A 23,833-nucleotide genomic window follows, 5' to 3' on the forward strand; every position below is an offset into this window, starting at 1 on the left:
ACAGAACCCTAGCGGTTAGTGATGGATGACTGTAATCTCATTGCAGAAAGGATGGCCTCATTGAATTTGTATGGTGCTAGGGCCAAGAACATGAATGTGGAGGGAGGGGATATTTGGGACCCTACTCTTAAAGTCTAAATCACAGCACTGAGGCTTTCTTCATGTATTTATTATGTGGGGAAATATAGCCCCACTGATGCAGTGAAGCATCACTAGTAAAGCAGTACTATAGATCCGGGGCTACTATAAAATCTACCTTTGGGGTGTCCAAAAAGGATCTTGGACATTTTGTCCCTCTCATAAAGTCCTCCTTCCTTCACTCTTCCTAGGAGAGAAACTCTTACCTGCTGAAGTCACATGCACCACAAATCCGCCACCTATATAGATAGCCCAGTGCTTGTACAGGCCCCGGAAAATCTCAATCAGGTCTCCTGGTTTGGGGTTCTGCAAATATGGAATGAGGCAATTTAGGTGTTGTGCTAATTCAGCCCTTCGGGATATCTGGGAGGATGTTTCTTGAACCAGGGCTCCCAACGGTCAAGCTCTGGCAACTTCTTCCCATTATCACCAGTATTGTGTTTCCGCTATAAACCTGGCAAATCGAACTGGGTGCCTCAAAGGCACGACCTCCTGGGCTGCAGCTCTACCCAGTGTGCAGTCTGTTCCTCAAGGGCCAATCCCTGCCCACCAGGCCTTATAAAGACCTCAGTACTGCTCCCTAGTCTGGGCAACTTGTCTTGTGTAAGAAGAGGTGCCAGTGAGGCAAAAGCCAGTGCTCCAGTAAACCCTGCTGTCCCAGGGGGCCCCCAAATGCTGCAGCCTTTGTCTGCTAGCCATTGCCTTGTTGCCACCCACCTGGTAAGAAACTCCTGTCATGCCTAGGCTGCAGGATTTGGGGGGCCTCCAGAAATCACAGAGCATGGCTACTAGAACACGGAAATTTGCCTCGAGGTCCGTTAAGAATGGTTCCTCTGGTAAGCACTTGCTTCCTTGCATCTTGGCCTGGTTCCAGCTACATACCTACTTGTGGCTCACTTAGACTGCCTGCAAGCCCCTTACCTACCCATGGACATGATGAAAACAATGTTTAGAATCCAGACACTCATCAAGAATTAAATTTCTAGAGGACACTTGTCATTACCTTTCCTTCCAGACCCATGACTTAGACTCAGTTGTTTTGTCGTCCTCCGGAATCTGCTCTCTTCCTGTTGTTCCAGAGCGGCCGTTTAAGTTTAAGTTTTGCATTCAATAAGGTCTGTGTCAACACCAAGACTCCGGAGGGAGTCAGTCTCCTAGGTGAGATAGAAAGGACAGAGTTCATGCATACTGTGGAGAAAATTAGTCTGAACCCTTATTACAGACACACAAGGAAGTTCACCAGAGCTGTAGGCACTGGAGGGGAGCGATGGAGGCCTATTCTCCTCAAGAATCATCTTATCTTCCAGGCCCTCTCTCTGGCTTTTCAGCTTTCATTAAAAAAACAAAAAAAAACAAAGCCAATCTCTAGTCATTGTCCCCCCGCCCCATTTTTTAAACCGAGATAGTTACGGCAAGATCCACTGTATTTACCAGACATTTAAAATACCAGCCAAATGCTTTCCATACCCATTATGCCACCAATCATATTAAATCTCTTATTATAAACACCTCTATAACCCATGGTTGGTCCTTCTTTGGATGTGCAACCAGGGCTCATGATGTAATGCCACCTCCTCAAAGGCCCACTGTATGAGTTGGATGACGGATGGGCAAGAGCCCCCAGGTTGGCACTCTCTAGCAGGGTCTCTGTCTGGATGCACCAATAGACTTCGCATTGCTCCGTTCCTCCTTGACACAGAAGAGCCATCCCATTAAAAAGGAGCAGTTTTGTTCTCTGTTGCTCCTGAGGATAGGATTAGAACCCGCCGGTTTGAGTAACAAGAAAGCAGATTCCGGCTAGACATTAGGAAGAATTTCCTAGCTGCAGGAGCTCAACAGTGGAACAGTCTGCCTTGTGTAGTGGTGAGCTCTTCTTTGCTGAAAGCTTACAGACAAAGGCTGCTACTCAGCAACTTTGCTTGCATGGCTGCTGGTCCCTTTTCTGCATTCAAACTGCAAAAAGCTGATCCTCAAGGCACAGGCTCTGGTCTATGTGGCATTTTTGCTGACAAAATGGAAACCAAAATCCAAGCAGGGTGGTTTTGGTCTAGTGTTGTTGTTGTTTAAAATATTTTTTATTGTTTTATCAGAAATACAAACAAGAGACATAAAATAAAATAAAAACCAAAGGGGGAAAATAATAACCAAGCAAAGCAAATACAATAATTCTCATTACAATCTGTATATATCAGCCTGAATTCCTTCATCCAACATCTCTCTCCCATCTCTCCCCTAGTAGTGGTTAGAGTGCTGGACTAGGACCAGGAAGACCCGAATTCAAATCCCATTCACCCATGATACTAGCTGGGTGACTCTGGGCCAGTCACTTCTCTCTCAACCTAACCTACTTAACAGGGTTGTTGTGAGGAGAAACTTAAATATGTAGTACACTGCTCTGAGCTCCTTGGAGGAAGAGCGGGATATAAAATGTAAATAATAATAATAATAATAAACAGAGGGGATAGTGAGTCCCCTCGGAAAATACCTCTTCTAACACTTGGACAGGTTAGCATTAGAAGAGGCATTTTCCAAGGGGACTCGCTATCCCCTCTGTTGTTGTAATCGCCATGACTCCACTTTCACAAATACTAAACAAAACAGGCCTCGGATATCAAACATCTAAAACATCAAGTAAAATAAACCATCTGCTGTACATGGACGATCTGAAGTTGTATGGAAAGTCCCAGTCAGAAATTGAATCACTGCTAAACACTGTCCGTATATTCAGTAGCGATATAGCAATGGAGTTTGGACTAGACAAGTGTGCTGCATTAATAATGAACAGAGGAAAAATAAGAAAAACAGAAGGAATAGAACTACCCAATGGAAGCAACAGCAAGAACCTGGAAGAGAAAGAACATTACAAATACTTGGGCATTCTCCAGGCTGATAACATTGCACACACTGAAGTTAAAAGAAAAATTGGAAGTGAATACATCAGGTTAGAAAAATCCTCAAGTCCAAACTCAATGGCAGGAACACCATACAGGCCATAAACTCCTGGGCTATACCTGTTATCAGATACACTGCAGGAATAATAGATTGGACCCAGGCAGAGCTAGAGACGCTAAATCGTAAGTCCAGGAAAATCATGACCATCAATCATGCTCTGCACCCCTGCAGTGATGTAGATAGGCTATACCTCCCTCACAGCTCAGGTGGAAGAGGAATGCTGCAAGTCCATCAAACAGTAGAGGAGGAGAAAAAAGGTCTTGAAGAATATATCAAGGACAGTGAAGAAAATGCACTTAAAATGGTCAATAACAAGAAACTATTCAACACCAATGAAACAAAGCAGGCCTACAAGAAAGAACAAGTCTGTAACCAAGCAGAAAAATGGAAAAATAAGCCACTGCATGGTCAATATTTGCACAATATAAGTGGAAAATCAAACATCACCAAGACCTCTTAGTGGCTTAAGAATGGCAACTTGAAGAAAGAAACAGAGGGTTTAATACTGGCTGCACAAGAATAGGCACTAAGAACAAATGCAATAAGAGCAAAAGTGGAAAAATCCACAACAAAGAGCAAGTGCCGCCTTTGTAAAGAAGCAGATGAAACTGTGGACCACCTAATCAGCTGTTGTAAAAAGATCTCACAAACTGACTACAAACAAAGGCATGTGGTGAATCTAATTTATGAATTGGCTCCAAGTTACTTTACTCTCAGCACACACGCATGCCTAACTAAACTACCGCTGTGTTGTGCCTCTGTGCACTCTGCTATAATGAGAAAGGGATTCTCTCACCACAGAGAATTTCCTATATATATATACACACACACACACACACACACACACACACACACACACAAACACACACACTAACAAGTAATCAACACTGAAATACAGAGACCAGGAATGCAGTTACAGGGGTTTCCACGTCAACAATTCCTGTACACTTTCACTTTCCGAGAAGTCACAGGACTTCTCTCTACCCAGTCAAAGAAGTTTGTGAGAAGAACAGCAGAGTTGCAGAAGCAGGTGGCTTCTGAAGACGGACCTTGCTGTAAGTACTGCTGCTTAAAACACATTTTAAATAGCTGCCAAGTTGCTCCATCTTTTTTGTAAAGTTGCAGAGCTACAGTTAAGTCAGGGGGGCTGGTTTAAATCAGGAAAATTTTAGTCATCAAGAAGGAAGGCTGACTTAGATCCAGTTTCCTGTCGAAGTGTAAAAAGATGCTCGCAGTACTTCATTTTAATGGGCTTGTGGCTGTGATAGACCTTCAAACTGAACGCTGGTATATGCTCTTCCTGACTGGATGGTGGTGGTGCAACTGAGAGCCAGGTACAGCAACCTTGTAGTGTAGTGCAATCCTGCACTGAACCGGGTGTTATTGTTTTTATTTTTCATGGAAATGCATTATTGGGTATGGGCAGGGGGAGGCTGCACACTTGATAGCAGTGGTGCAGGAGAGGAGGCAATAAACCCTTTCCCTGCAATCTCTTAATTATCAAAATCACACACACACACACACACACACACCCCTCCCCCATTACTAGAGCAATACCTTAAAAAGCCCAAAATTTTTGGAAAACAATACATTTGAAGATGAAGCAAATCCTGCAAATAAATTTTCCTTTTCTTCCTGAAATGCTTATGTTAAATTTTACTAAACCGCATATTCCTGCAAAACACACTGAACTTTCTTTATATGTGATAACAGCGGAAAGAATCCTTTATGCTTCCTGTTGGAAAACAAATCTGATTCTGACTTTAGATGATTTGCAACTCAAACTTTGGGAAATGCATCTTCTGGCTAAAATTACTGCATATACTATGAATAAATCTGAAAACTTTTTCTTTCAAACATGGGAACCATTTACTTAATATAATATATTGCCGGGTTTAGTACCTCATCCGAGATTTGGTTTTTCTTTGAAGAGAGATTTAAGGCAAACTGTTGTGTATAGATAGTAGGACCATCCATTTTGATATTGTTATTAATTTTTACTTTTGCAGTTATATCTTTTTAGAGTATTATAATTATTTATTATTATTATTAACACAGTCAGACAGGTGTTATTGACTGGTTTGTTTTATCCAGACATCGAGTCCTTCCCAAGGACCTAGGATGGCTGAATTTTATTGTCAGTGTTGTTGCTGTTATTATAGATATCGTTGCAGAATATAGGCTGTTCCCAGTAAAGCTGCTTTTTGTAATTGGCTGATGGTGATTTCTGTGGCCCCTATGGTGTTGAGGTGTTCTTCAAGGTCTTTTGGAACTGCACCCAGGGCGTCAATTACCACTGGGATTATTTTGGTCTTTTTCTGCCACAGCCTTTCAATTTCAATTTGTAGATCTTTGTATTTGGTGATTTTTTCTATTTCTTTTTCTTCTATACTGCTATTCCTTGGTATTGCTATGTCGATAAAATAATTTTTTCTTTCTTCTCGACTACAGTTATATCTGGTGTATTGTGTGGCAGATGTTTGTCTGTTTGTAGTCGGAAGTCCCATAATATTTTTGCATCTTTGTATTCTACAACTTTTTCAATTTTATGGTACCACCAATTTTTGGCTATAGGTAGCTTGTATTTTTTGCAGATGTTCCAATGTATTATCCCTGCTACCTTGTCATGCCTTTGTTTGTAATGCAAAGAACGAGGAGGACACGGAAAAGCCAACAAGAAACAGAGGCTATGAAGCCAAAAACCGTGTGGTGAATCTAATTTAAATACGTATTATATACATAGTCTAAACAGACAATAACAACGAATGGGTCAAACAATGGAAGAATCCACTACAGTCCCTATATGAGCAAGGGTGCATACATCAATCCAAAGCACTAGTCAATAGGAGTCATAATTCCGGGATGAATAGTAGAAAAACTGGAGCCCAGAAAATAAATTGGAGCATATAATCCAAAAATGATATCCAAGGGAATGTCCCATGAGAGATGAAAAGCAGTGCTGGATATATTTGCTCTTATTTTCAATCCTTTTGTATTAATACATGTTGAATTGTATTTATTTCTTCAGTATGCATTTCTATTCATGTTCTTTCAATGTGCATTCCTGTTCATATTCCCGACAGGTGTCCTAGGCTGTAAACCTGTTTCCCCCCGCAGTGGCAGGGCTTCGTCAGGAGAAGAGAAGCTAAATATTTAAAAAGTTTTTTTGTTAACATACAATATTTGTCATTGGTATATGTCAACCCAGGCAATAACAGAAATCAAAGCACATTTACTTACATTTGTATTTTTCAGTAGTGTCCCTGCACTAAAAGGTGGCTTTTGGATTCAAAAGATCCTACCAAATACCAACTCGTATAATCCCTGTGGTGTCGACAAAGTCTTTTTATATCATATGGTTACAACAGGTGTTGTGGCTCATTAGTCACAAAACAGCAGTTAATCACAAAGGGAGTAGTGCTATACATTAACTCATTGCCTTTTAATTGGCCATTGACAGAGTCTTTTTGTCTGACAATACATCAATACTTAGTAGTGGGGGTGGAGTCAGCTAGCGCTGGGAGGGGCCCCACATTCCTTCCTTTGACTCCCATCCTGTGTGACAGTTGGAAGGCAACTCTACATATGAGGTGTAGGCCTGAGAGCATAGCGAACAGAGCATAGCGGACAGGACATAGGAGTTTTGCAGGAGTTTGTCGGGAAGTGTGCGGGGGAGCCTGGAACAAGCCCCCGCGATCACAAGGATCACAAGGAGCCTGGTGGAGAAGAGAACGTAAGTACATATCCCTCCCTCGTATCCCTCATATTCTTGGGAAAGGCTGTTTGGACAGTTAAATAGCTGACCATTACTGCTGAGACCTATCCTAATAAACTATCTAATAAACGGACAATAAGCTCCCTAAATACTGTAAAGAGCCAACTAAAACAGTATGAAGATAGAAGGTCAGCAGGGGAAGGGGCACTTCCCAGTGTATTGCACAGAGTGCCACATGTACGACTATTTGCCCCATGGGCAGAAGTCATGGGTGTGTGCTCGGTGCAAGGAGCTCCTGGCTCTCAGGGAACAAATCTGTTCCCTTGAGACCAAGGTGGCAGATCTGGAGAAGCTCAGGGAGACAGAGAGGGATGTGGATGAGACCTTCAGGGATGTGATAGAGGCATCCCACTCCAGGGCTGGTAGCTCCTCTGCTGTCAGGGAGAATGAAGGTCTTGGGCGAGGAGGACATCGGTCTGAGGAAGAGGGAAATGCTCCTTTAGAAGGGACCCCTTCCGTGGATGATGAGCCCATATCCTCTCGCACAGGGGATACTCCTCTGGGGGGTGGGTGCCTCCTTGTAGTTGGTGATTCGATCATTAGGGGGATAGAGAGATGGGTTTGTGACCCGCATGTTGACTGCACGGTGACTTGCCTGCCTGGTGCGAAGGTTGCGGACATTACGCAGCGTCTAGACAGGCTCCTAGGCAGTGCTGGGGAGGAGACAGCTGTCGTGGTGCACGTCGGCACCAACAATGTGGGGAAATGCAGTCGGGAGGTCCTGGAAGCCAAATTTAGGCTGATAGGTAGCATTTTGAAGTCCAGGACCCCCAAGGTAGCATTCTCAGAAATGCTACCTGTTCCACGCGCAAGTACAGTGAGACAGGCAGAGCTGAGGGGTTTCAATGCATGGATGAGACGTTGGTGCCGGGAGGAGGGCTTTAGATTTGTTAGGCACTGGGACACATTTTGGGGCAAGCAAGGCCTGTACAAAAGGGACGGGCTGCACTTGAACCAAGATGGAACCAGACTGCTGGCGCTTAAAATAAAAAAGGTTGCAGAGCAGCTTTTAAAATGACACCTGGGGAACAGCCGATGGGAGCTGGGCAGTATCCCGTTTGGCAAAAGCCATCCTTTAAAGTGTGAGGCTGCAAAGAATTCAAATAAAACAGATGGGGACGGAGCAGAACTGCATAAAGAGCAGGCGGGAGGCTGTGCCAGCAGGTCAAAGAGTCAAAGGAATAGCATACATCAGGGGAAAGATTCAGTGTATAGGTGCTTGTATGCCAATGCCAGAAGCCTCCGAGCCAAGATGGGTGAGCTGGAGTGCTTGGTTGCTAATGCAGAAATAGACATAGTGGGCATAATAGAAACATGGTGGAACAGTGAGAACCGGTGGGACACTGTTATCCCTGGGTATAAACTCTATAGAAAGAACAGGGAGGGGCCCCTTGGAGGTACAGTAGCACTGTATGTTAAAGAAGGGATAGAATCTAACAAGCTAGAAAACCTAGGTGGACTGGAGTCCTCCACAGAAACCCTGTGGGTGACTATACAGGGCCGGAAAGGAATCATGCTACTGGGGACATGCTATCGCCCTCCGGATCAGAATGCCGACAGTGACTAGGAGTTGCAGGAGGAAATCAGGGAGGCATCAAGGAGAGGCAGGGCTGTAATTATGGGTGATTTCAACTACCCACACATAGACTGGGTAAATTCACATTCAAGTCAGGACAAAGAGGTCAAATTTCTAGATACGCTAAATGACTGTGCCTTAGAACAGTTGGTCATGGAACCGACCAGAGAGAAGGCGACCTTGGACCTAATTCTGAGTGACACCCAGGACCTGGTGCGTGATGTCAGTGTCACCGACCCTTTAGGGAACAGTGACCACAGTGCCATCAAATTCAGCATACATGTGGGGAGAGAATCACCAAGGATGTCAAACACAGACATTTTAAATTTCAAAAGAGGAAACTTCTCCAAAATGAGGAGTATGGTGAAAAGAAAGCTGAGGGGGAAAATCAGGAGAGTCACTTCGCTCCAGAGTGCATGGCGTTTACTCAAAACCACAATACTAGAAGCCCAGTTAGATTGTATACCCAAAAGGAGGAAAGGTACCACTAAGTCCAGGAGGATGCCAGCATGGCTAACGGGTACCATCAAGGAAGCCATAAAAGGGAAGAAGACTTCCTTCCGAAATTGGAAGGCCTCTCCAAACGAAAAGAACAGAAAGGAACACAAACTCTGGCAAAAGAAATGCAAGGTGACAATAAGGGAGGCAAAAAGAGAGTTTGAGGAACATTTAGCCAAAAGTATCAAGGGGAATAACAAAAACTTCTTTAAGTACATCAGAAGCAGGAAACCTGCCAGGGAGGCAGTTGGGCCATTAGACAATGAGGGAGTGAAAGGGATTATTAAGGAGGATATGGAGGTTGCAGAGAAACTGAATGAGTTCTTTGCGTCTATCTTCACGGCAGAGGATACTGAGTATATACCTGTTCCTGAACCAGGCTTTTTAGGGATGGAGGCTAGAGAGCTGAGTCTGATAGAAGTGACAAGGGATGATGTTCTAAACTGTCTGGAAAAACTGAAAGCTAACAAATCACCAGGGCCGGATGGCATCCATCCAAGAGTCCTCAAGGAACTCAAATGTGAAATTGCCGACCTCCTTGCTAAAATATTTAACTTATCCCTGAAATCGGGCTCTGTACCAGAGGACTGGAGAATAGCAAATGTAACACCGATTTTCAAAAAGGGATCCAGGGGCAATCCGGGAAATTACAGGCCAGTTAGCCTAACGTCCGTTCCAGGCAAATTGATGGAAAGCATCATCAAGGATAAAATTGTAAAGCACCTAGAAGAACAGGCCCTGCTGGGAGTGAGCCAGCATGGCTTCCGCAAAGGTAAATCTTGCCTCACCAACCTTTTGGTGTTCTTTGAGAGTGTCAACAAGTATGTGGATAATGGTGATCCAGTTGACATAGTCTACCTGGACTTCCAAAAAGCTTTTGACAAAGTTCCTCATCAAAGACTCCTGAGGAAACTTAGCTGTCATGGAATAAAGGGACAAGTACATGTGTGGATTGCTAACTGGTTGAAAGACAGAAAACAGAGGGTAGGTATAAATGGAGAGTTTTCACAATGGAGGGAAGTAAGAAGTGGGGTCCCCCAGGTATCTGTACTGGGACCGGTGCTTTTTAATTTATTCATAAATGATCTAGAAGCAGGGGTAAGCAGCGATGTGGCCAAATTTGCAGATGATACCAAACTCTTCCGGGTAGTGAAATCCCAAACGGATTGTGAGCAGCTCCAAAAGGATCTCTCCAAACTGGGGGAGTGGGCGACAAAATGGCAAATGCGGTTCAATGTTAGCAAGTGTAAAGTGATGCACATTGGGACGAAAAACCCCAACTTCAAGTATATGCTGATGGGATCCGAGCTGTCGGTGACGGACCAGGAAAGGGATCTTGGGGTTGTGGTTGACAGCTCGTTGAAAGTGTCTATTCAATGTGCGGCAGCTGTGAAAAAGGCAAATTCCATGCTAGGGATCATTAGGAAGGGGATTGAAAATAAAATGGCTAACATTATAATGCCCTTACACAAAACTATGGTGCGACCACACTTGGAGTACTGCATACAATTCTGGTCACCACATCTTAAAAAGGACATTGTTGAACTGGAGAAGGTACAGAAGAGGGCAACCAAGATGATCAGGGGCCTAGAGCACCTTTCTTACAAGGCAAGACTGCAACACCTGGGGCTTTTTAGTTTAGAAAAAAGACGACTGCGGGGAGACATGATAGAGGTCTATAAAATCATGCATGGCGTGGAGAAAGTGGAGAGAGAGATATTCTTTTCCCTCTCACACAACACTAGAACCAGGGGTCACTCCATGAAATTGATTGCCAGGAGGTGTAGGACCAAGAAACGGAAGTACTTTTTCACACAACGTGTGATCCACTTGTGGAACTCTCTGCCACAGGGTGTGGTGACAGCCAACAACCTGGATGGCTTTAAGAGGGGTTTGGATGACTTCATGGAGGAGAGGTCTATCAATGGCTACTAGTCAGAGAGCTGTGGGCCACCTCCAGCCTCAAGGGTGTGCCTCTGAGTACCAGTTGCAGGGGAGCAATGGCAGGAGGGCACGCCCTCAACTCCTGCTGTGGCTTCCAGCGGCATCTGGTGGGCCACTGTGCGAAACAGGATGCTGGACTAGATGGGCCTTGAGCCTGATCCAGCAGGGCTGTTCTTATGTTCTTATGTAATACACATCAATTACCCCCCTAACGTTGATAGGGTGTTTTTATCTGATAACACACCACAGGTGATTATCATTCTTAAGTCAGAAAGGGAGTAGTGTTGCCTTTAACCCATTCCATTGAGCCAATTATTCATATAAGCAAAATCTATATTGTAGGACCATAAGAATGAGACCGTGAGTATATTTATACATTTAAAAACAGAGAGAAGACAAAAGGGCCAACACTTTAACTTCCAATACTCATATCAACCGTTCTCTATTTAAATACATATTTGTATAATTAGGAGGAAAAACTCCCAATGAAATTACTGTAAAGGAGTAAGATTACACATAAGTACCTTTATAAATAACAAGAAAGATCATTCAACTGATTTAGACCCCAAGGTTCCAATGTACGAAGATGGTGTATGTAGAAAGCCTCCTTTTGTAAAAGAGTGGTTTTAATATTGTCATAAGTACATTTCTTTTGTAAATGTTTGTAAATTACAAAAAATTGAAAGTCATTGGGTGAATGACCTGCCTGTAGAAAATGTTCTACCAAAGGACATTCTAGATTCTGATTTTTTATGCGGGAACGATGTTCCAGAATTCGGGCTCGGATTGTTCTTGTGGACATGCCAACATGCCGGGGGGTAATTGATGTGTATTGATGTATTGTCAGACAAAAAGACTCTGTCAATGGCCAATTAAAAGGCAATGAGTTAATGTATAGCACTACTCCCTTTGTGATTAACTGCTGTTTTGTGACTAATGAGCCACACAGAGGCGTAACTATAGGGGGGGCAGGGGGGCACGTGCCCCGGGCGCCATCTTTTCTGGCCACGTGGGGGGCGCCGCCATGACCAAATTTTTGTAAAAAAAATTTAAAATTTTTTGTTAATACAAATGTTTCCTGCTCAGTGCAGCAGCGCTGCAGCAGTCAAGGGAGCGCGTCAGTGCCCCCTTCCCCACGAGCGGTCCCTTCCGCACTGCCTGCGCCTCCCCCCCCCATTGCTTTGCTGGCGCCTGGCGGCCAGTCAGTGGCCTGGCTTGGCAGCGGCGGCAGGCGCTTGTGAGGAAAAACCTAAGTATAATGTAGTATGTTGGGGGGGCGATGGGGGGGCACGGGAGGCGCCATTTCAGTGCTTGCCCCGGGCGCCGTTTTCCCTAGTTACGCCTCTGGAGCCACAACACCTGTTGTAACCATATGATATAAAAAGACTTTGTCGACACCACAGGGATTATACGAGTTGGTATTTGGTAGGATCTTTTGAATCCAAAAGCCACCTTTTAGTGCAGGGACACTACTGAAAAATACAAATGTAAGTAAATGTGCTTTGATTTCTGTTATTGCCTGGGTTGACATATACCAATGACAAATATTGTATGTTAACAAAAAAACTTTTTAAATATTTAGCTTCTCTTCTCCTGACGAAGCCCTGCCACTGCGGGAGGAAACAGGTTTACAGCCTAGGACACCTGTCGGGAATATGAACAGGAATGCACATTGAAAGAACATGAATAGAAATGCATACTGAAGAAATAAATACAATTCAACATGTATTAATACAAAAGGATTGAAAATAAGCGCAAATATATCCAGCACTGCTTTTCATCTCTCATGGGACATTCCCTTGGATATCATTTTTGGATTATATGCTCCAATTTATTTTCTGGGCTCCAGTTTTTCTACTATTCATCCCAGAATTATGACTCCTATTGACTAGTGCTTTGGATTGATGTATGCACCCTTGCTCATATAGGGACTGTAGTGGATTCTTCCATTGTTTGACCCATTCGTTGTTATTGTCTGTTTAGACTATGTATATAATACGTATTTAAATTAGATTCACCACACGGTTTTTGGCTTCATAGCCTCTGTTTCTTGTTGGCTTTTCCGTGTCCTCCTCGTTTTTTGCATTACTAACAAAGGCATGACAAGGTAGCAGGGATAATACATTGGAACATCTGCAAAAAATACAAGCTACCTATAGCCAAAAATTGGTGGTACCATAAAATTGAAAAAGTTGTAGAATACGAAGATGCAAAAATATTATGGGACTTCCGACTACAAACAGACAAACATCTGCCACACAATACACCAGATATAACTGTAGTCGAGAAGAAAGAAAAACAAGTTAAAATAATCGACATAGCAATACCAAGGAATAGCAGTATAGAAGAAAAAGAAATAGAAAAAATCACCAAATACAAAGATCTACAAATTGAAATTGAAAGGCTGTGGCAGAAAAAGACCAAAATAATCCCAGTGGTAATTGACGCCCTGGGTGCAGTTCCAAAAGACCTTGAAGAACACCTCAACACCATAGGGGCCACAGAAATCACCATCAGCCAATTACAAAAAGCAGCTTTACTGGGAACAGCCTATATTCTGCAACGATATCTATAATAACAGCAACAACACTGACAATAAAATTCAGCCATCCTAGGTCCTTGGGAAGGACTCGATGTCTGGATAAAACAAACCAGTCAATAACACCTGTCTGACTGTGTTAATAATAATAATAAATAATTATAATACTCTAAAAAGATATAACTGCAAAAGTAAAAATTAATAACAATATCAAAATGGATGGTCCTACTATCTATACACAACAGTTTGCCTTAAATCTCTCTTCAAAGAAAAACCAAATCTCGGATGAGGTACTAAACCCGGCAATATATTATATTAAGTAAATGGTTCCCATGTTTGAAAGAAAAAGTTTTCAGATTTATTCATAGTATATGCAGTAATTTTAGCCAGAAGATGCATTTCCCAAAGTTTGAGTTGCAAATCATCTAAAGTCAGAATCAGATTTGTTTTCCAACAGGAAGCATAAAGGATTCTTTCCGCTGTTATCACATATAAAGAAAGTTCAGTGTGTTTTGCAGGAATATGCGGTTTAGTAAAATTTAACATAAGCATTTCAGGAAGAAAAGGAAAATTTATTTGCAGGATTTGCTTCATCTTCAAATGTATTGTTTTCCAAAAATTTTGGGCTTTTTAAGGTATTGCTCTAGTAATGGGGGAGGGGTGTGTGTGTGTGTTTGTGTGTGTGATTTTGATAATTAAGAGATTGCAGGGAAAGGGTTTATTGCCTCCTCTCCTGCACCACTGCTATCAAGTGTGCAGCCTCCCCCTGCCCATACCCAATAATGCATTTCCATGAAAAATAAAAACAATAACACCCGGTTCAGTGCAGGATTGCACTACACTACAAGGTTGCTGTACCTGGCTCTCAGTTGCACCACCACCATCCAGTCAGGAAGAGCATATACCAGCATTCAGTTTGAAGGTCTATCACAGCCACAAGCCCATTAAAATGAAGTACTGCGAGCATCTTTTTACACTTCGACAGGAAACTGGATCTAAGTCAGCCTTCCTTCTTGATGACTAAAATTTTCCTGATTTAAACCAGCCCCCCTGACTTAACTGTAGTTCTGCAACTTTACAAAAAAGATGGAGCAACTTGGCAGCTATTTAAAATGTGTTTTAAGCAGCAGTACTTACAGCAAGGTCCGTCTTCAGAAGCCACCTGCTTCTGCAACTCTGCTGTTCTTCTCACAAACTTCTTTGACTGGGTAGAGAGAAGTCCTGTGACTTCTCGGAAAGTGAAAGTGTACAGGAATTGTTGACGTGGAAACCCCTGTAACTGCATTCCTGGTCTCTGTATTTCAGTGTTGATTACTTGTTAGTGTGTGTGTTTGTGTGTGTGTGTGTGTGTGTGTGTGTATATATATATATATATATATATATATGAAATTCTCTGTGGTGAGAGAATCCCTTTCTCATTATAGCAGAGTGCACAGAGGCACAACACAGTGGTAGTTTAGTTAGGCATGCGTGTGTGCTGAGAGTAAAGTAACTTGGAGCCAATTCATAGTTTCAAATCAATATAAAAGGCATTTATTAAGGAACTCCATTCTAGATAGGAAAGTGAGGAGTTAGGATCTCTAATCTATCTATCTAGCTGGATGCAGATGGATTCTGCATCCTCTCTGCACATTTGGTGCAGGGAGAGGAACTTGCCATGTTGCAAGGTAGGCGGGCAGGTAGCAAGAGAGAGAGAGGAGGAAGGAAGTTAAATCCCCTAAGATTAGCAATCTACATTTCAAAGGGATAGCATCAGAGCAGTGGAGAAGTGATGACAAATGTCTTGACCCTCTAGCCCTCTGATTTACTAGTCTGTCCTCCACGGTCTGAGGCAAGAGACAGCACAAAGTCCTTTAACTTTCCAACAATGTGTGTGTGTGTGTGTGTGTGTATAAGCTGGAAATGAACCATTAATTTTAAGTACAAAAACATTTACTCTCTACAGTGAATTAATTCCTTAGCTAAACAAATGCATTGCTTCAAAAGGACAGATTGGGCGAGGTTTAGGCAGTCATGCTGCAGATTCCGCAAAAACAGATCACACTGTTTGGTGGGTGATCAATGCTGTGATCTGGGTACAGATTGAGCAGTGAGTGTTTGATACTCAGGATGGAGGGTGGTGATCTATGCCTCTGGGCCAAAACTCTCTGCAAGTCCCATTTGGTGGCACAACTGGGCCCAGACCTTGGGGCCGAAACCCAGGGAGCCCCACTCTCATGGGAGGCTCCACCAGCAGCACCAAGATTTTTCTCCCGGAGTGGGTGCCAACTTGGAGGTCACTCCTGTGCGCTTCCGGCTCTCCCGGACTCACACGCAGGCAGACTGCTGCTCTTTCCTCCACCTGACAATCAGTTATTCAGCAGGTGGGTGGGGCTGGCCGAGGCAGAGCGCTGTGCTAGCGCAGCGGCTGCCTCTGTGCTGGTCTGCCTGCCAGCCTGCCCATCCAGAATTCTCCCACATTTGCAGCCAGGCTGCTCTTCCTGTTGGAGAGCTCAGGAGGGGAGATTTCTTTCTCTGCCCCAAGTGCACGGGTAAGAGAGCACTGCTAATTAATATGGTCCGGAGACCTGGAGTTGAACTTCCAAATGAAATAGTTTATTTAGGAAATCCATCCGGGAGATAGCTTAAGACCTACATGCCTAGTTGCTAGCTACATACAGGCAGTGAGAAGGGAGAAGAAGGAAGTCTCTCCAGGTGAGAGAATGAAACTGGAGACTATCAGTCTAACAAAGGGGAATCAGAGCAGAGAAAGCATGGTCAGAGGAGGGGGAATGCCCTTGCTGGCTGTCTCTACCCCCTAATGCCCCTAGTGGCCAATAGGGTTGCTGGTGCTAAGAGTCGATGCCCTCAGGAGCTGCATCTCCAACACTTCCTGCTGGGAGAGCTTCAAAGGGCAGAGTGGCCAGCATGGCACAGAGTGTGCTGTGCAACATATGCCTGTGCTTGCTGCCTGTGCCTGTCTGCCTGCCTCCTCGAGAGTCATCCTCTTTGCCCTCTTGCTTCTGCCTACTCTGTTCTGCTACTGCTACTGCTTTCTCCAGCCAAGTCTGTAAGTGGTCTAGATCAGGGATTCTCAACGTTGGGTCCCCAGATGTTATTGGACTTCAACTCCCATAATCCCCAGCCCCACTGGCCTTTGGTTGGGGATTATGGGAGTTGAAGTCCAATAACATCTGAGGACCCAACGTTGAGAATCCCTGGTCTAGATGGTCTCTGAATCGAGGGTGAGTGGGTAATACTTTCTTTTCTCCAATGTTCCACCTTGATCTGTGAGTGGCCCAGAAGCTCTCTGAATGCATGGCATGGGGGTTGTGTAATTTTTTTCTGCCGTGCATTGATCTGTTAAATTATCTCCTGTAAGGTGCTTTAAAGACTAGGTTGCTGGCGGAAAAGCAGGAAACTGTTGCAGGTTTTCAATTGGCAGAGTTGCATGTTATTTTTGATAGCTGTTAAAATAATTGCTAGAAGTTGTTTATTGATCCATGTTGCATTTGATTCATTGGCATGATGCGAGCAAGAATTTGGCCTAAGTTTAGGAATCCATCAGCAGGTGAGCACACTGTGTGTGTACGGGAAAAGAAGCAAACTTATTTTCTTTTGCTCCTGAGGGCCAAATTAGAACTAATGGGTTTGGTTCACAAGTGGGGTTTGGCTAGAACAAGGTGGAGGGGTGTAAGGCGATTAGGTTCAGGGTCTAAAACAGGCCTGCTCAACATTGGTCCTCCTGCAGATTTTGGCCTACAACTCCCATAATCCCTAGCTATTGGCCACTGTGGCTGGGGATTATAGGAACTGCAGTCCAAAAACAACTGGTGGGGGGAGCAACGTTGAGCAAGCCTGGTCTAAAATTACCTAGCTGCACCCCTGGCCCCAGTTAGCTTTGTGCCTCAGCTAGTTGCCTCACTTACCCCTCATGCTCCACCCAAATCACCACCATCCCATCATGCCCAAAACTCACACAGACTCACCAGGGCACTGGAGGCAGTGGTCTCAGGCAGAGAGCATAGCAATCCTAGGGAGGCAGGAGGCAGTTCTTAACTAAACTCTTTTTCCTGTGAGTCAGTGCTTCAGAATGAGCCGGGTCGCACGATCGGTGAGACCTGGTTTAGCAGGGTGCACAGGGAGAGCGGGCTAAGCCCGCTCTCCCCACACATGAGCAGAGAGAGAGCCCTGGGTGGCCGGATCAGCCCCCACATGATTGCCGGCTCCGTGACAGAGCTGGCAGGGGCTGGGGAGCTCGTTGGCCGTATGGCCCCGGAAGCTCCAGTATGCCCTGCGCAAGCGAGCAGGGCATACTGGGGAGACCACCAGAGCCGGGAGGTGGCTTTTCACCTCCCCTCCGGGGTCTACTAGTGAGTAGCCACGGCGCAGAGCTGCACCGTGGCTACTCACGATCAGGCAGCCCAGGTTTGCGGAGTGCTTGCTCCGCAAACCTGACCTAAGAGGAGGGCTACTAAAGCGTGCTAGCCGCTCGTAAACCACCGGGCTCGCCTGTGAGCCTGGTGGTTTACACGACCAGGCAAAATCGGGCTAGGCTCCCCTAGCCTGATTTTGCCTAATCGTGAGAATAGCCCCAATAACTATTATGGGAGATAACTAAACTGTTTATATCTGGTTTGTTTCTTGTCCAGATGGGATACAAAGTGCATGCATGGTAGACCCTTGTGAGGCCATTATACCATCCAAATTCCAGGCACATGGGTGTATGGGGAGTTCTGCGCACATGAGTTTTGGTGCTTGGCTATTTAAATCACTGCAGTTCTGAGAAGTGAGAGGGAAACATTAAGGCAGTTCACACAACCATTAACTGATTTTGACTTCAGGAGCTGAAAGTATTCCCGATATCTGATCATGTGCTAGGAACAACTAGGTAGGAGGAGCAGGGAGTGATAGTCTGTGAGACAGGCGCTGGGGAGGATGGCACCATCCTACCCAGCACTTGTACCCAGTATTTTAATGAGGTAGGAGGAAAAGCCATCCTAACAAGCTCCTCTCTCACAGATGATGGCTCCCCCACTTCTACATAGGTTTTTGCTGTTACATGATCAAAAATCAGGAGTGTGTGCAGCTCCCAAATCTGGGTAGGATGCTTGCCCTGTTCCAGTAATGATTGTGTGTTATGTTTTTATTTGGCCATTGCTTATGGTTTATCCTGGGAGGTGTTGGGGGTTCTTGTAAATGTCTTATTTGCTGACATAATTTCCTATTTTACAAGAAAAGTAGCCAGCTTTTTAGCTGCTGCCACCAGTGTACATGGCAAGCTGATAAATCTGTCTGATTCTGAATTATTCTGAGTGAATGTTTGAATTTTGGAGTGTTCTGTGATTTTCTCACATTTTAAACACCTAATTTCTGAATGAAATAGTTTTGTTATGGTTTTGGCTAAACAAATAAACGAATTGATTGATTCATGATAGTATGAACTACTTAATATTTCCAGTGCCTCTTTGATGTGGTTTTGGTCCAACATTGGTTGCAATATTTAATCAAGAACAGTAGCAACAAGCATTTGGAGGGAGGGAGGGGAGGTTGAGGAGGGAGAGTGGGAGAAGACTTCTTTCCCTAAAGGCTAAAGAGCACAATTGCACCACCACCATGCCAAAAAAAGTCTATAAAATAAATAATTAAAAAGGCAATTTAAAGATCACAATATTGTTCAACTGACCTTGGTTAAAAAACAAAAAACAAAAAAAGATCACACAAGGTGAGAACCGGAAGTGCAGAACTGAGATGTGTGGGAAGCCAAACCTCCCATATGTCACTATCTATGCAGGTAAACACTTCTCCACAGGTTGCACTATGAACTGTCTACATCTTTTTTTCCTCATACAAAATTTACCCCTTCAGTGATCAATGTAATAATGTAATAATGTAAATAATAAACAATGTAATAATGAAAAGATACTGGTGTTTCATGGTTTGGGAGGCAACTCATGCAAAGAAGTTATGAGATGTGAAAAATGTCTCCTGGACTGCCCACAAAGTCACCTGTAAGGATCAACAATTAGAGATGTGCACAAAATGAATTTTTCAATTTGTTTCAAATTTGAATCTCAAAAAATTGTTTTGAATTAGAATCAGATTTTAATTTTGTCCGAAAATTCGATTCAAATAAAATTCAAATTGATTCGACCCTGTTTTCCTGCCTGTTTTTAACCAATTAGGGGGCCTGAATGGTTTTTAAAAGGTGCCAAACAGCTCTTGAATAAAATTCAAATTGAATTTTGAAAATTTGTTTTGAATTCAAATCAAATCAAATTTAAGACCCTCAAAACAGTGGTACAAATGTTGGTAACCTCCAGACTTGACTTCTGCAATGTGCTCTATGTGGGGCTGCCTTTGTATGTAGTCTAGAAACTCTACTTGGTACAGAATGCAGCAGCCAGGTTAGTCTCTGGGTCATCTCGGAGAGACCACATTACCCCTTTGTTGAGAGAACTATACTGGCTGCCAGTAGGTTTCCGGGCGAAATACACAGTGCTGGTTATAACCTATAAAGCCCTAAATGGCTTAGGCCCTGGGCATTTAAGAGAACGCCTTCTTCATTATGAGCCCCACCGCCCATTGAGCTTGGCTGGTGGCCACATGGGGACGGGCCTTCTCAGTTGCTGCCCCAAGACTGTGGAATGCGGAGTGCATATACAATCCTCCCTATCTCTGGCAATTTTTAAAAAGCTTGAAAATCCACCTCTTCACCCAAGCTTTTTCAGCTTTTTAATTTTTTAAGTTTTAATCTGTTTTTGACTTTTAGCTTGTCTAAATTGTTTTAAGAACTTTGTGTATGTTTTAACTGGTTTATGTTGTTAACCGCCCAGAGACGAATGTTTGGGGCAGTGTACACATTTGACAAATAAATAAATTGCCTTTTAAAGGGGTGATTCAATTCGAATTTGAATCATTTGAATTACCCAGAGTCGGGTTGAATCGATTCGAGTTCAAATGGATTTGCACATCTCTATCAGCAATCATGTTGAAAAGAACAATCTCAAAACAGTAGTGCAGCAGCTGGTAACCTCCAGGCTTGACTATTGATATGTGCTCTACATGGGGCTGCCTTCATATGTAGTTCGGAAACTTCTGTTAGTTCAAAATGTGGCAGCCAGACTGGTCTCTAAGGTAACCCGGAGACACCATATTATGCCTGTTTTAAAACAATTGTACTGGCTACCAATATGTTTCCAGGCAAAATACAAAGTGCTGGTTATTACCTTTAAAGCCCTGAACGGCTTGGGTCCAGGCTACCTTAGAGAGCAGAGCTCTCTGTATGATTCCCATTGTATGTTGAGGTCATCTGGAGAGATCCATCTCCAGTTACCACCGGTACATCTGGTGGTGACTCGGAACCGGGCCTTCTCTGTAGCTGCTCCTGGCCTATGGAATGCACTCCCGGCAGATACCTGTAATTTAGGCTCGTCGTTGGCCTTTAAGAGAGCCCTAAAGATTTACTTCTTTGGCCTGGCCTTCCAAAGTTTTTAAATTGTTTTAAAGTATTTTCATTGGTTTTAAATGGTTCTGAACTGTTTTAAAATTGTTTTTATATTGTTTTAAGCAGTGTCTTTTAAATGGTGTTTGTTTTTATGTTTTTTAAACTTGTTGTGCACCTTCCAGAGCCTTTGGATGGGGCCGTCTAGAAATGTAATAAATAAATGTTGCTATTTCTTTTGATCAGGAGAATGTGACTTTATGCCTGTATAAAGAATATGAGAAATAGTCACCAGATGGCGCTCAAAAATAGTTGTGATTCTGTTTCTCTCAGAAGCAACCAAGCTTGCATTGTGTTGCATCAAGAGTCCTGTTGCATAGCATTTTCCACTTCCAAAACTGACGGGCTAGAGCTTGATTGTTTAGAAGCCTGCTTAGACCCAGTTCATTGCTAGAACACGTGCTCAATATGTCCAAGATCCCATGCAATCAATTTTGATGCCTGGCATCTCCAGTGAAAATGACTGCAATGGATAGCAAACTAGGTTCAAATCCTGTCCTCCACTTCCTACCACTGAACTTAGGTAGTATATGATCTTTTGCCTAACTCACTCTTGCTAGCTGCGGACAGTAGTTGTACCCATTAAATAAAAGCACAATGCCTACATAGTTATGTTCTGAAACCACATACAGCTGTGAAACACCACCTAGTACATTACTGGGAGGATATGGCAGCAGGAGGAAGTGGTTGTGGGGATCAAACACTGGTTTACATGAATATCCATGGGCAGTGCCTATCTTACATGGGATTTGAATCTGCCTTAGGTTTGCCAATCTCACAGTGTTCTGGTAGTGATATGTCTAAGACTTCTTTGTTGTGGATTTTTTTCTTTTGTTATTGATCTTTGAAACAGGTAAGAGCAGAAATGAAATTCAACAATCTTCTGAAGTTTGCCCAGAATTTGAACTTCTGTGAAATTTCCATTTTAAAATTACTTATGTAATTGATTATATTTGTAGAACACCCCCAACTTCCATCTCTGGGCAGTTTACAACATCATAAAATGAATTAAAACAGATTTAAATTATGAATGTTGACAGCTCTTGAGAGTTTGGCTTTGGCTTTTGGCAGTTGTCAATTATGAAATTTCATAAGCAACTATCAGATACTTTCTACCATTTTATGTCAGCTACCAATTCTGTCAAACAGGGCATTGCATGCCAACAATCTAATTCTAGTTACAGAATCCAAAAAGACCTGAAATTATAATGCAAATTAATACAAATACAGAAAAACTTATTAATACAAGTGAGCATTATGTTAGAAAGTGAGAATATGCATAATGTACTGAAAGAGAGTGCCAAATGGCCACAAATAATGCTATTGACCCATTGTAAAAAATGTGTTCATTCAGATCTTTTAAATGATAATAATATTAAGATCATTCCGGGGTAGAAGCTCAAGTTCACGCATTGTGTAGACTCATTTCATCCAGGTTTGTAACCTGCTGCTGCGTATGGGTAGAACTACACATTGTGAGAAAAACTCAAGGTCCACAGCCCCATACTTCTTTTGTGGCAAATGTCAAGGGAAGGGAGGCTGCTTGTGAGGAAGGATTAGCAAAGTGTGGGTGTAAGTGTGTGGGAGGGAGCCCTTTTTCTGCCTCCCAAATGATTATGCCTTCCAAATGCCCTCAGGCCATTTAAAAAAATACACACACACACACACACCCCTTGAGCTTCAAATCTGGAAACAAGCTCAGCTAGAAGGAAAACAGCCTGAACTGAGGTTCTGAAATCCATGGAACTCCTTCCACCAATCAAATCCAAACATGCCCCCTAGAGACCTTAACTAAGGTCCAATACCTGACAGGGGGAAATTTGTGGGTATGGAGGGGGTTCCACATATCTCTCTCAATGAATAACCCCTGCATACCTCTCCACCCCCACATTTTCTTTATTAGGCCCTGTTTTAGGCCTTCTATTCCAGAAGTGTAGACCCTCTATTCGTGCCCTTTTCTCCCCTTATAACCTTAATCCAGCCTTGCAAAGGAGCCCATGTCCCATTGTTTACTGTCCTGCTAGCTGTGGGCAAAAAATTCCGTTTGGCCTGAGAAGCGAGAATCTATAGACATCATCTGTGCAGGCATAATGGCTAACATGCAGAAACCAGTGTTCCTCACAAAGAGCTGATGCTACTGAGTTCCTCATTAATGTACGCCACTGTTCATGCAGAGGGGTGAAATTTGCCAATCCCTCCTGCCCCCAGAAGCGCTCCCTGAGACCTGGAAGTAGGTCCCCGAGAGCTGCATGACTTTCAGGGACCTACTTCCAGGTTACATGGAGTGTTTCCAGCGCAAGGGTGAAAATTGCCCACCCCATAAAGCACACCGCATTAGTGAAAATGCATCACCATCAGCACCCGCACAGCACCAGCACTTTATTGGAAAAACTGTTGCTCTCTTCATCTGCATATCAACCAATGCCTTTCTGTCAAATATCAGATACAAATTTATCTCCTCTGATTTCACTTCTAGGTGGTGTGCTTTCAGGTCCTGTTGAAGCTAGACTGGCTGACTCGCTCCAGGCAATCTCTTATTTTCTGGACAAGTACCCTTCCTTAAACTGCCAGGCCATTCAGCCAGCGACTACCTCTTTCCTCACCTCTGTGAATGGTAAGTTTCTAACCTGCAATACTGGCAAGCCATCGTGAACAATATCTTCAAATAAATGGAGTTCATATACAGTATGTAGTGAAAGGCAGGGCTCCTGGACCTCTAATAGCTATGTAGAAACGGGAATTTTGGCAAGACTCAGTGTGCAGCTTCTCATGTCCCAGCAGTGATAGAAGCAGTGCCTGCCACAATTCTCTCTGCTGCTTAAGGTACAGAATCCTTGTCCTCTTTTGCATCTTGTCGCCCTAACTAAACATTCTAGCAGAGAAAAACTGGCTGATGCTAATTTAACAATGCTAACTTGTAAAATGCCA

General features: G+C 43.5%; 2 protein-coding genes across 5 annotated transcripts in view; one reads left to right on the forward strand and one right to left on the reverse strand.

The window, feature by feature from the left end:
- GMIP (GEM interacting protein) overlaps positions 1-23,833 on the forward strand; it is a 124,354-nt gene that overhangs the window by 14,336 nt on the left and 86,185 nt on the right. The window contains exon 2 of the mRNA XM_053293184.1: positions 23,382-23,519. Coding sequence (XP_053149159.1) covers positions 23,382-23,519 — 138 coding nt within the window. The remainder of the gene's footprint in view (positions 1-23,381; positions 23,520-23,833) is intronic.
- LOC128344668 (phospholipase A and acyltransferase 3-like) overlaps positions 1-23,833 on the reverse strand; it is a 45,787-nt gene that overhangs the window by 7,495 nt on the left and 14,459 nt on the right. For 2 of the 4 annotated variants that reach the window (XM_053295322.1, XM_053295325.1), the window contains exons 2-3: positions 1,142-1,292; positions 345-444 (exon numbers count right to left, since the gene is read on the reverse strand). In XM_053295322.1, the coding sequence (XP_053151297.1) occupies positions 345-444; positions 1,142-1,159 (118 nt within the window). In that variant the 5' untranslated portion in view covers positions 1,160-1,292. Of the gene's footprint in view, positions 1-344; positions 445-1,141; positions 1,501-1,647; positions 1,681-23,833 lie in introns of those variants that run through there. The other 2 variants (XM_053295324.1, XM_053295323.1) reach the window with 2 other exon arrangements.

This window comes from Hemicordylus capensis, chromosome 2 (genome assembly GCF_027244095.1).
Source record: "Hemicordylus capensis ecotype Gifberg chromosome 2, rHemCap1.1.pri, whole genome shotgun sequence".
NCBI classification, from domain to species: domain Eukaryota; kingdom Metazoa; phylum Chordata; class Lepidosauria; order Squamata; family Cordylidae; genus Hemicordylus; species Hemicordylus capensis.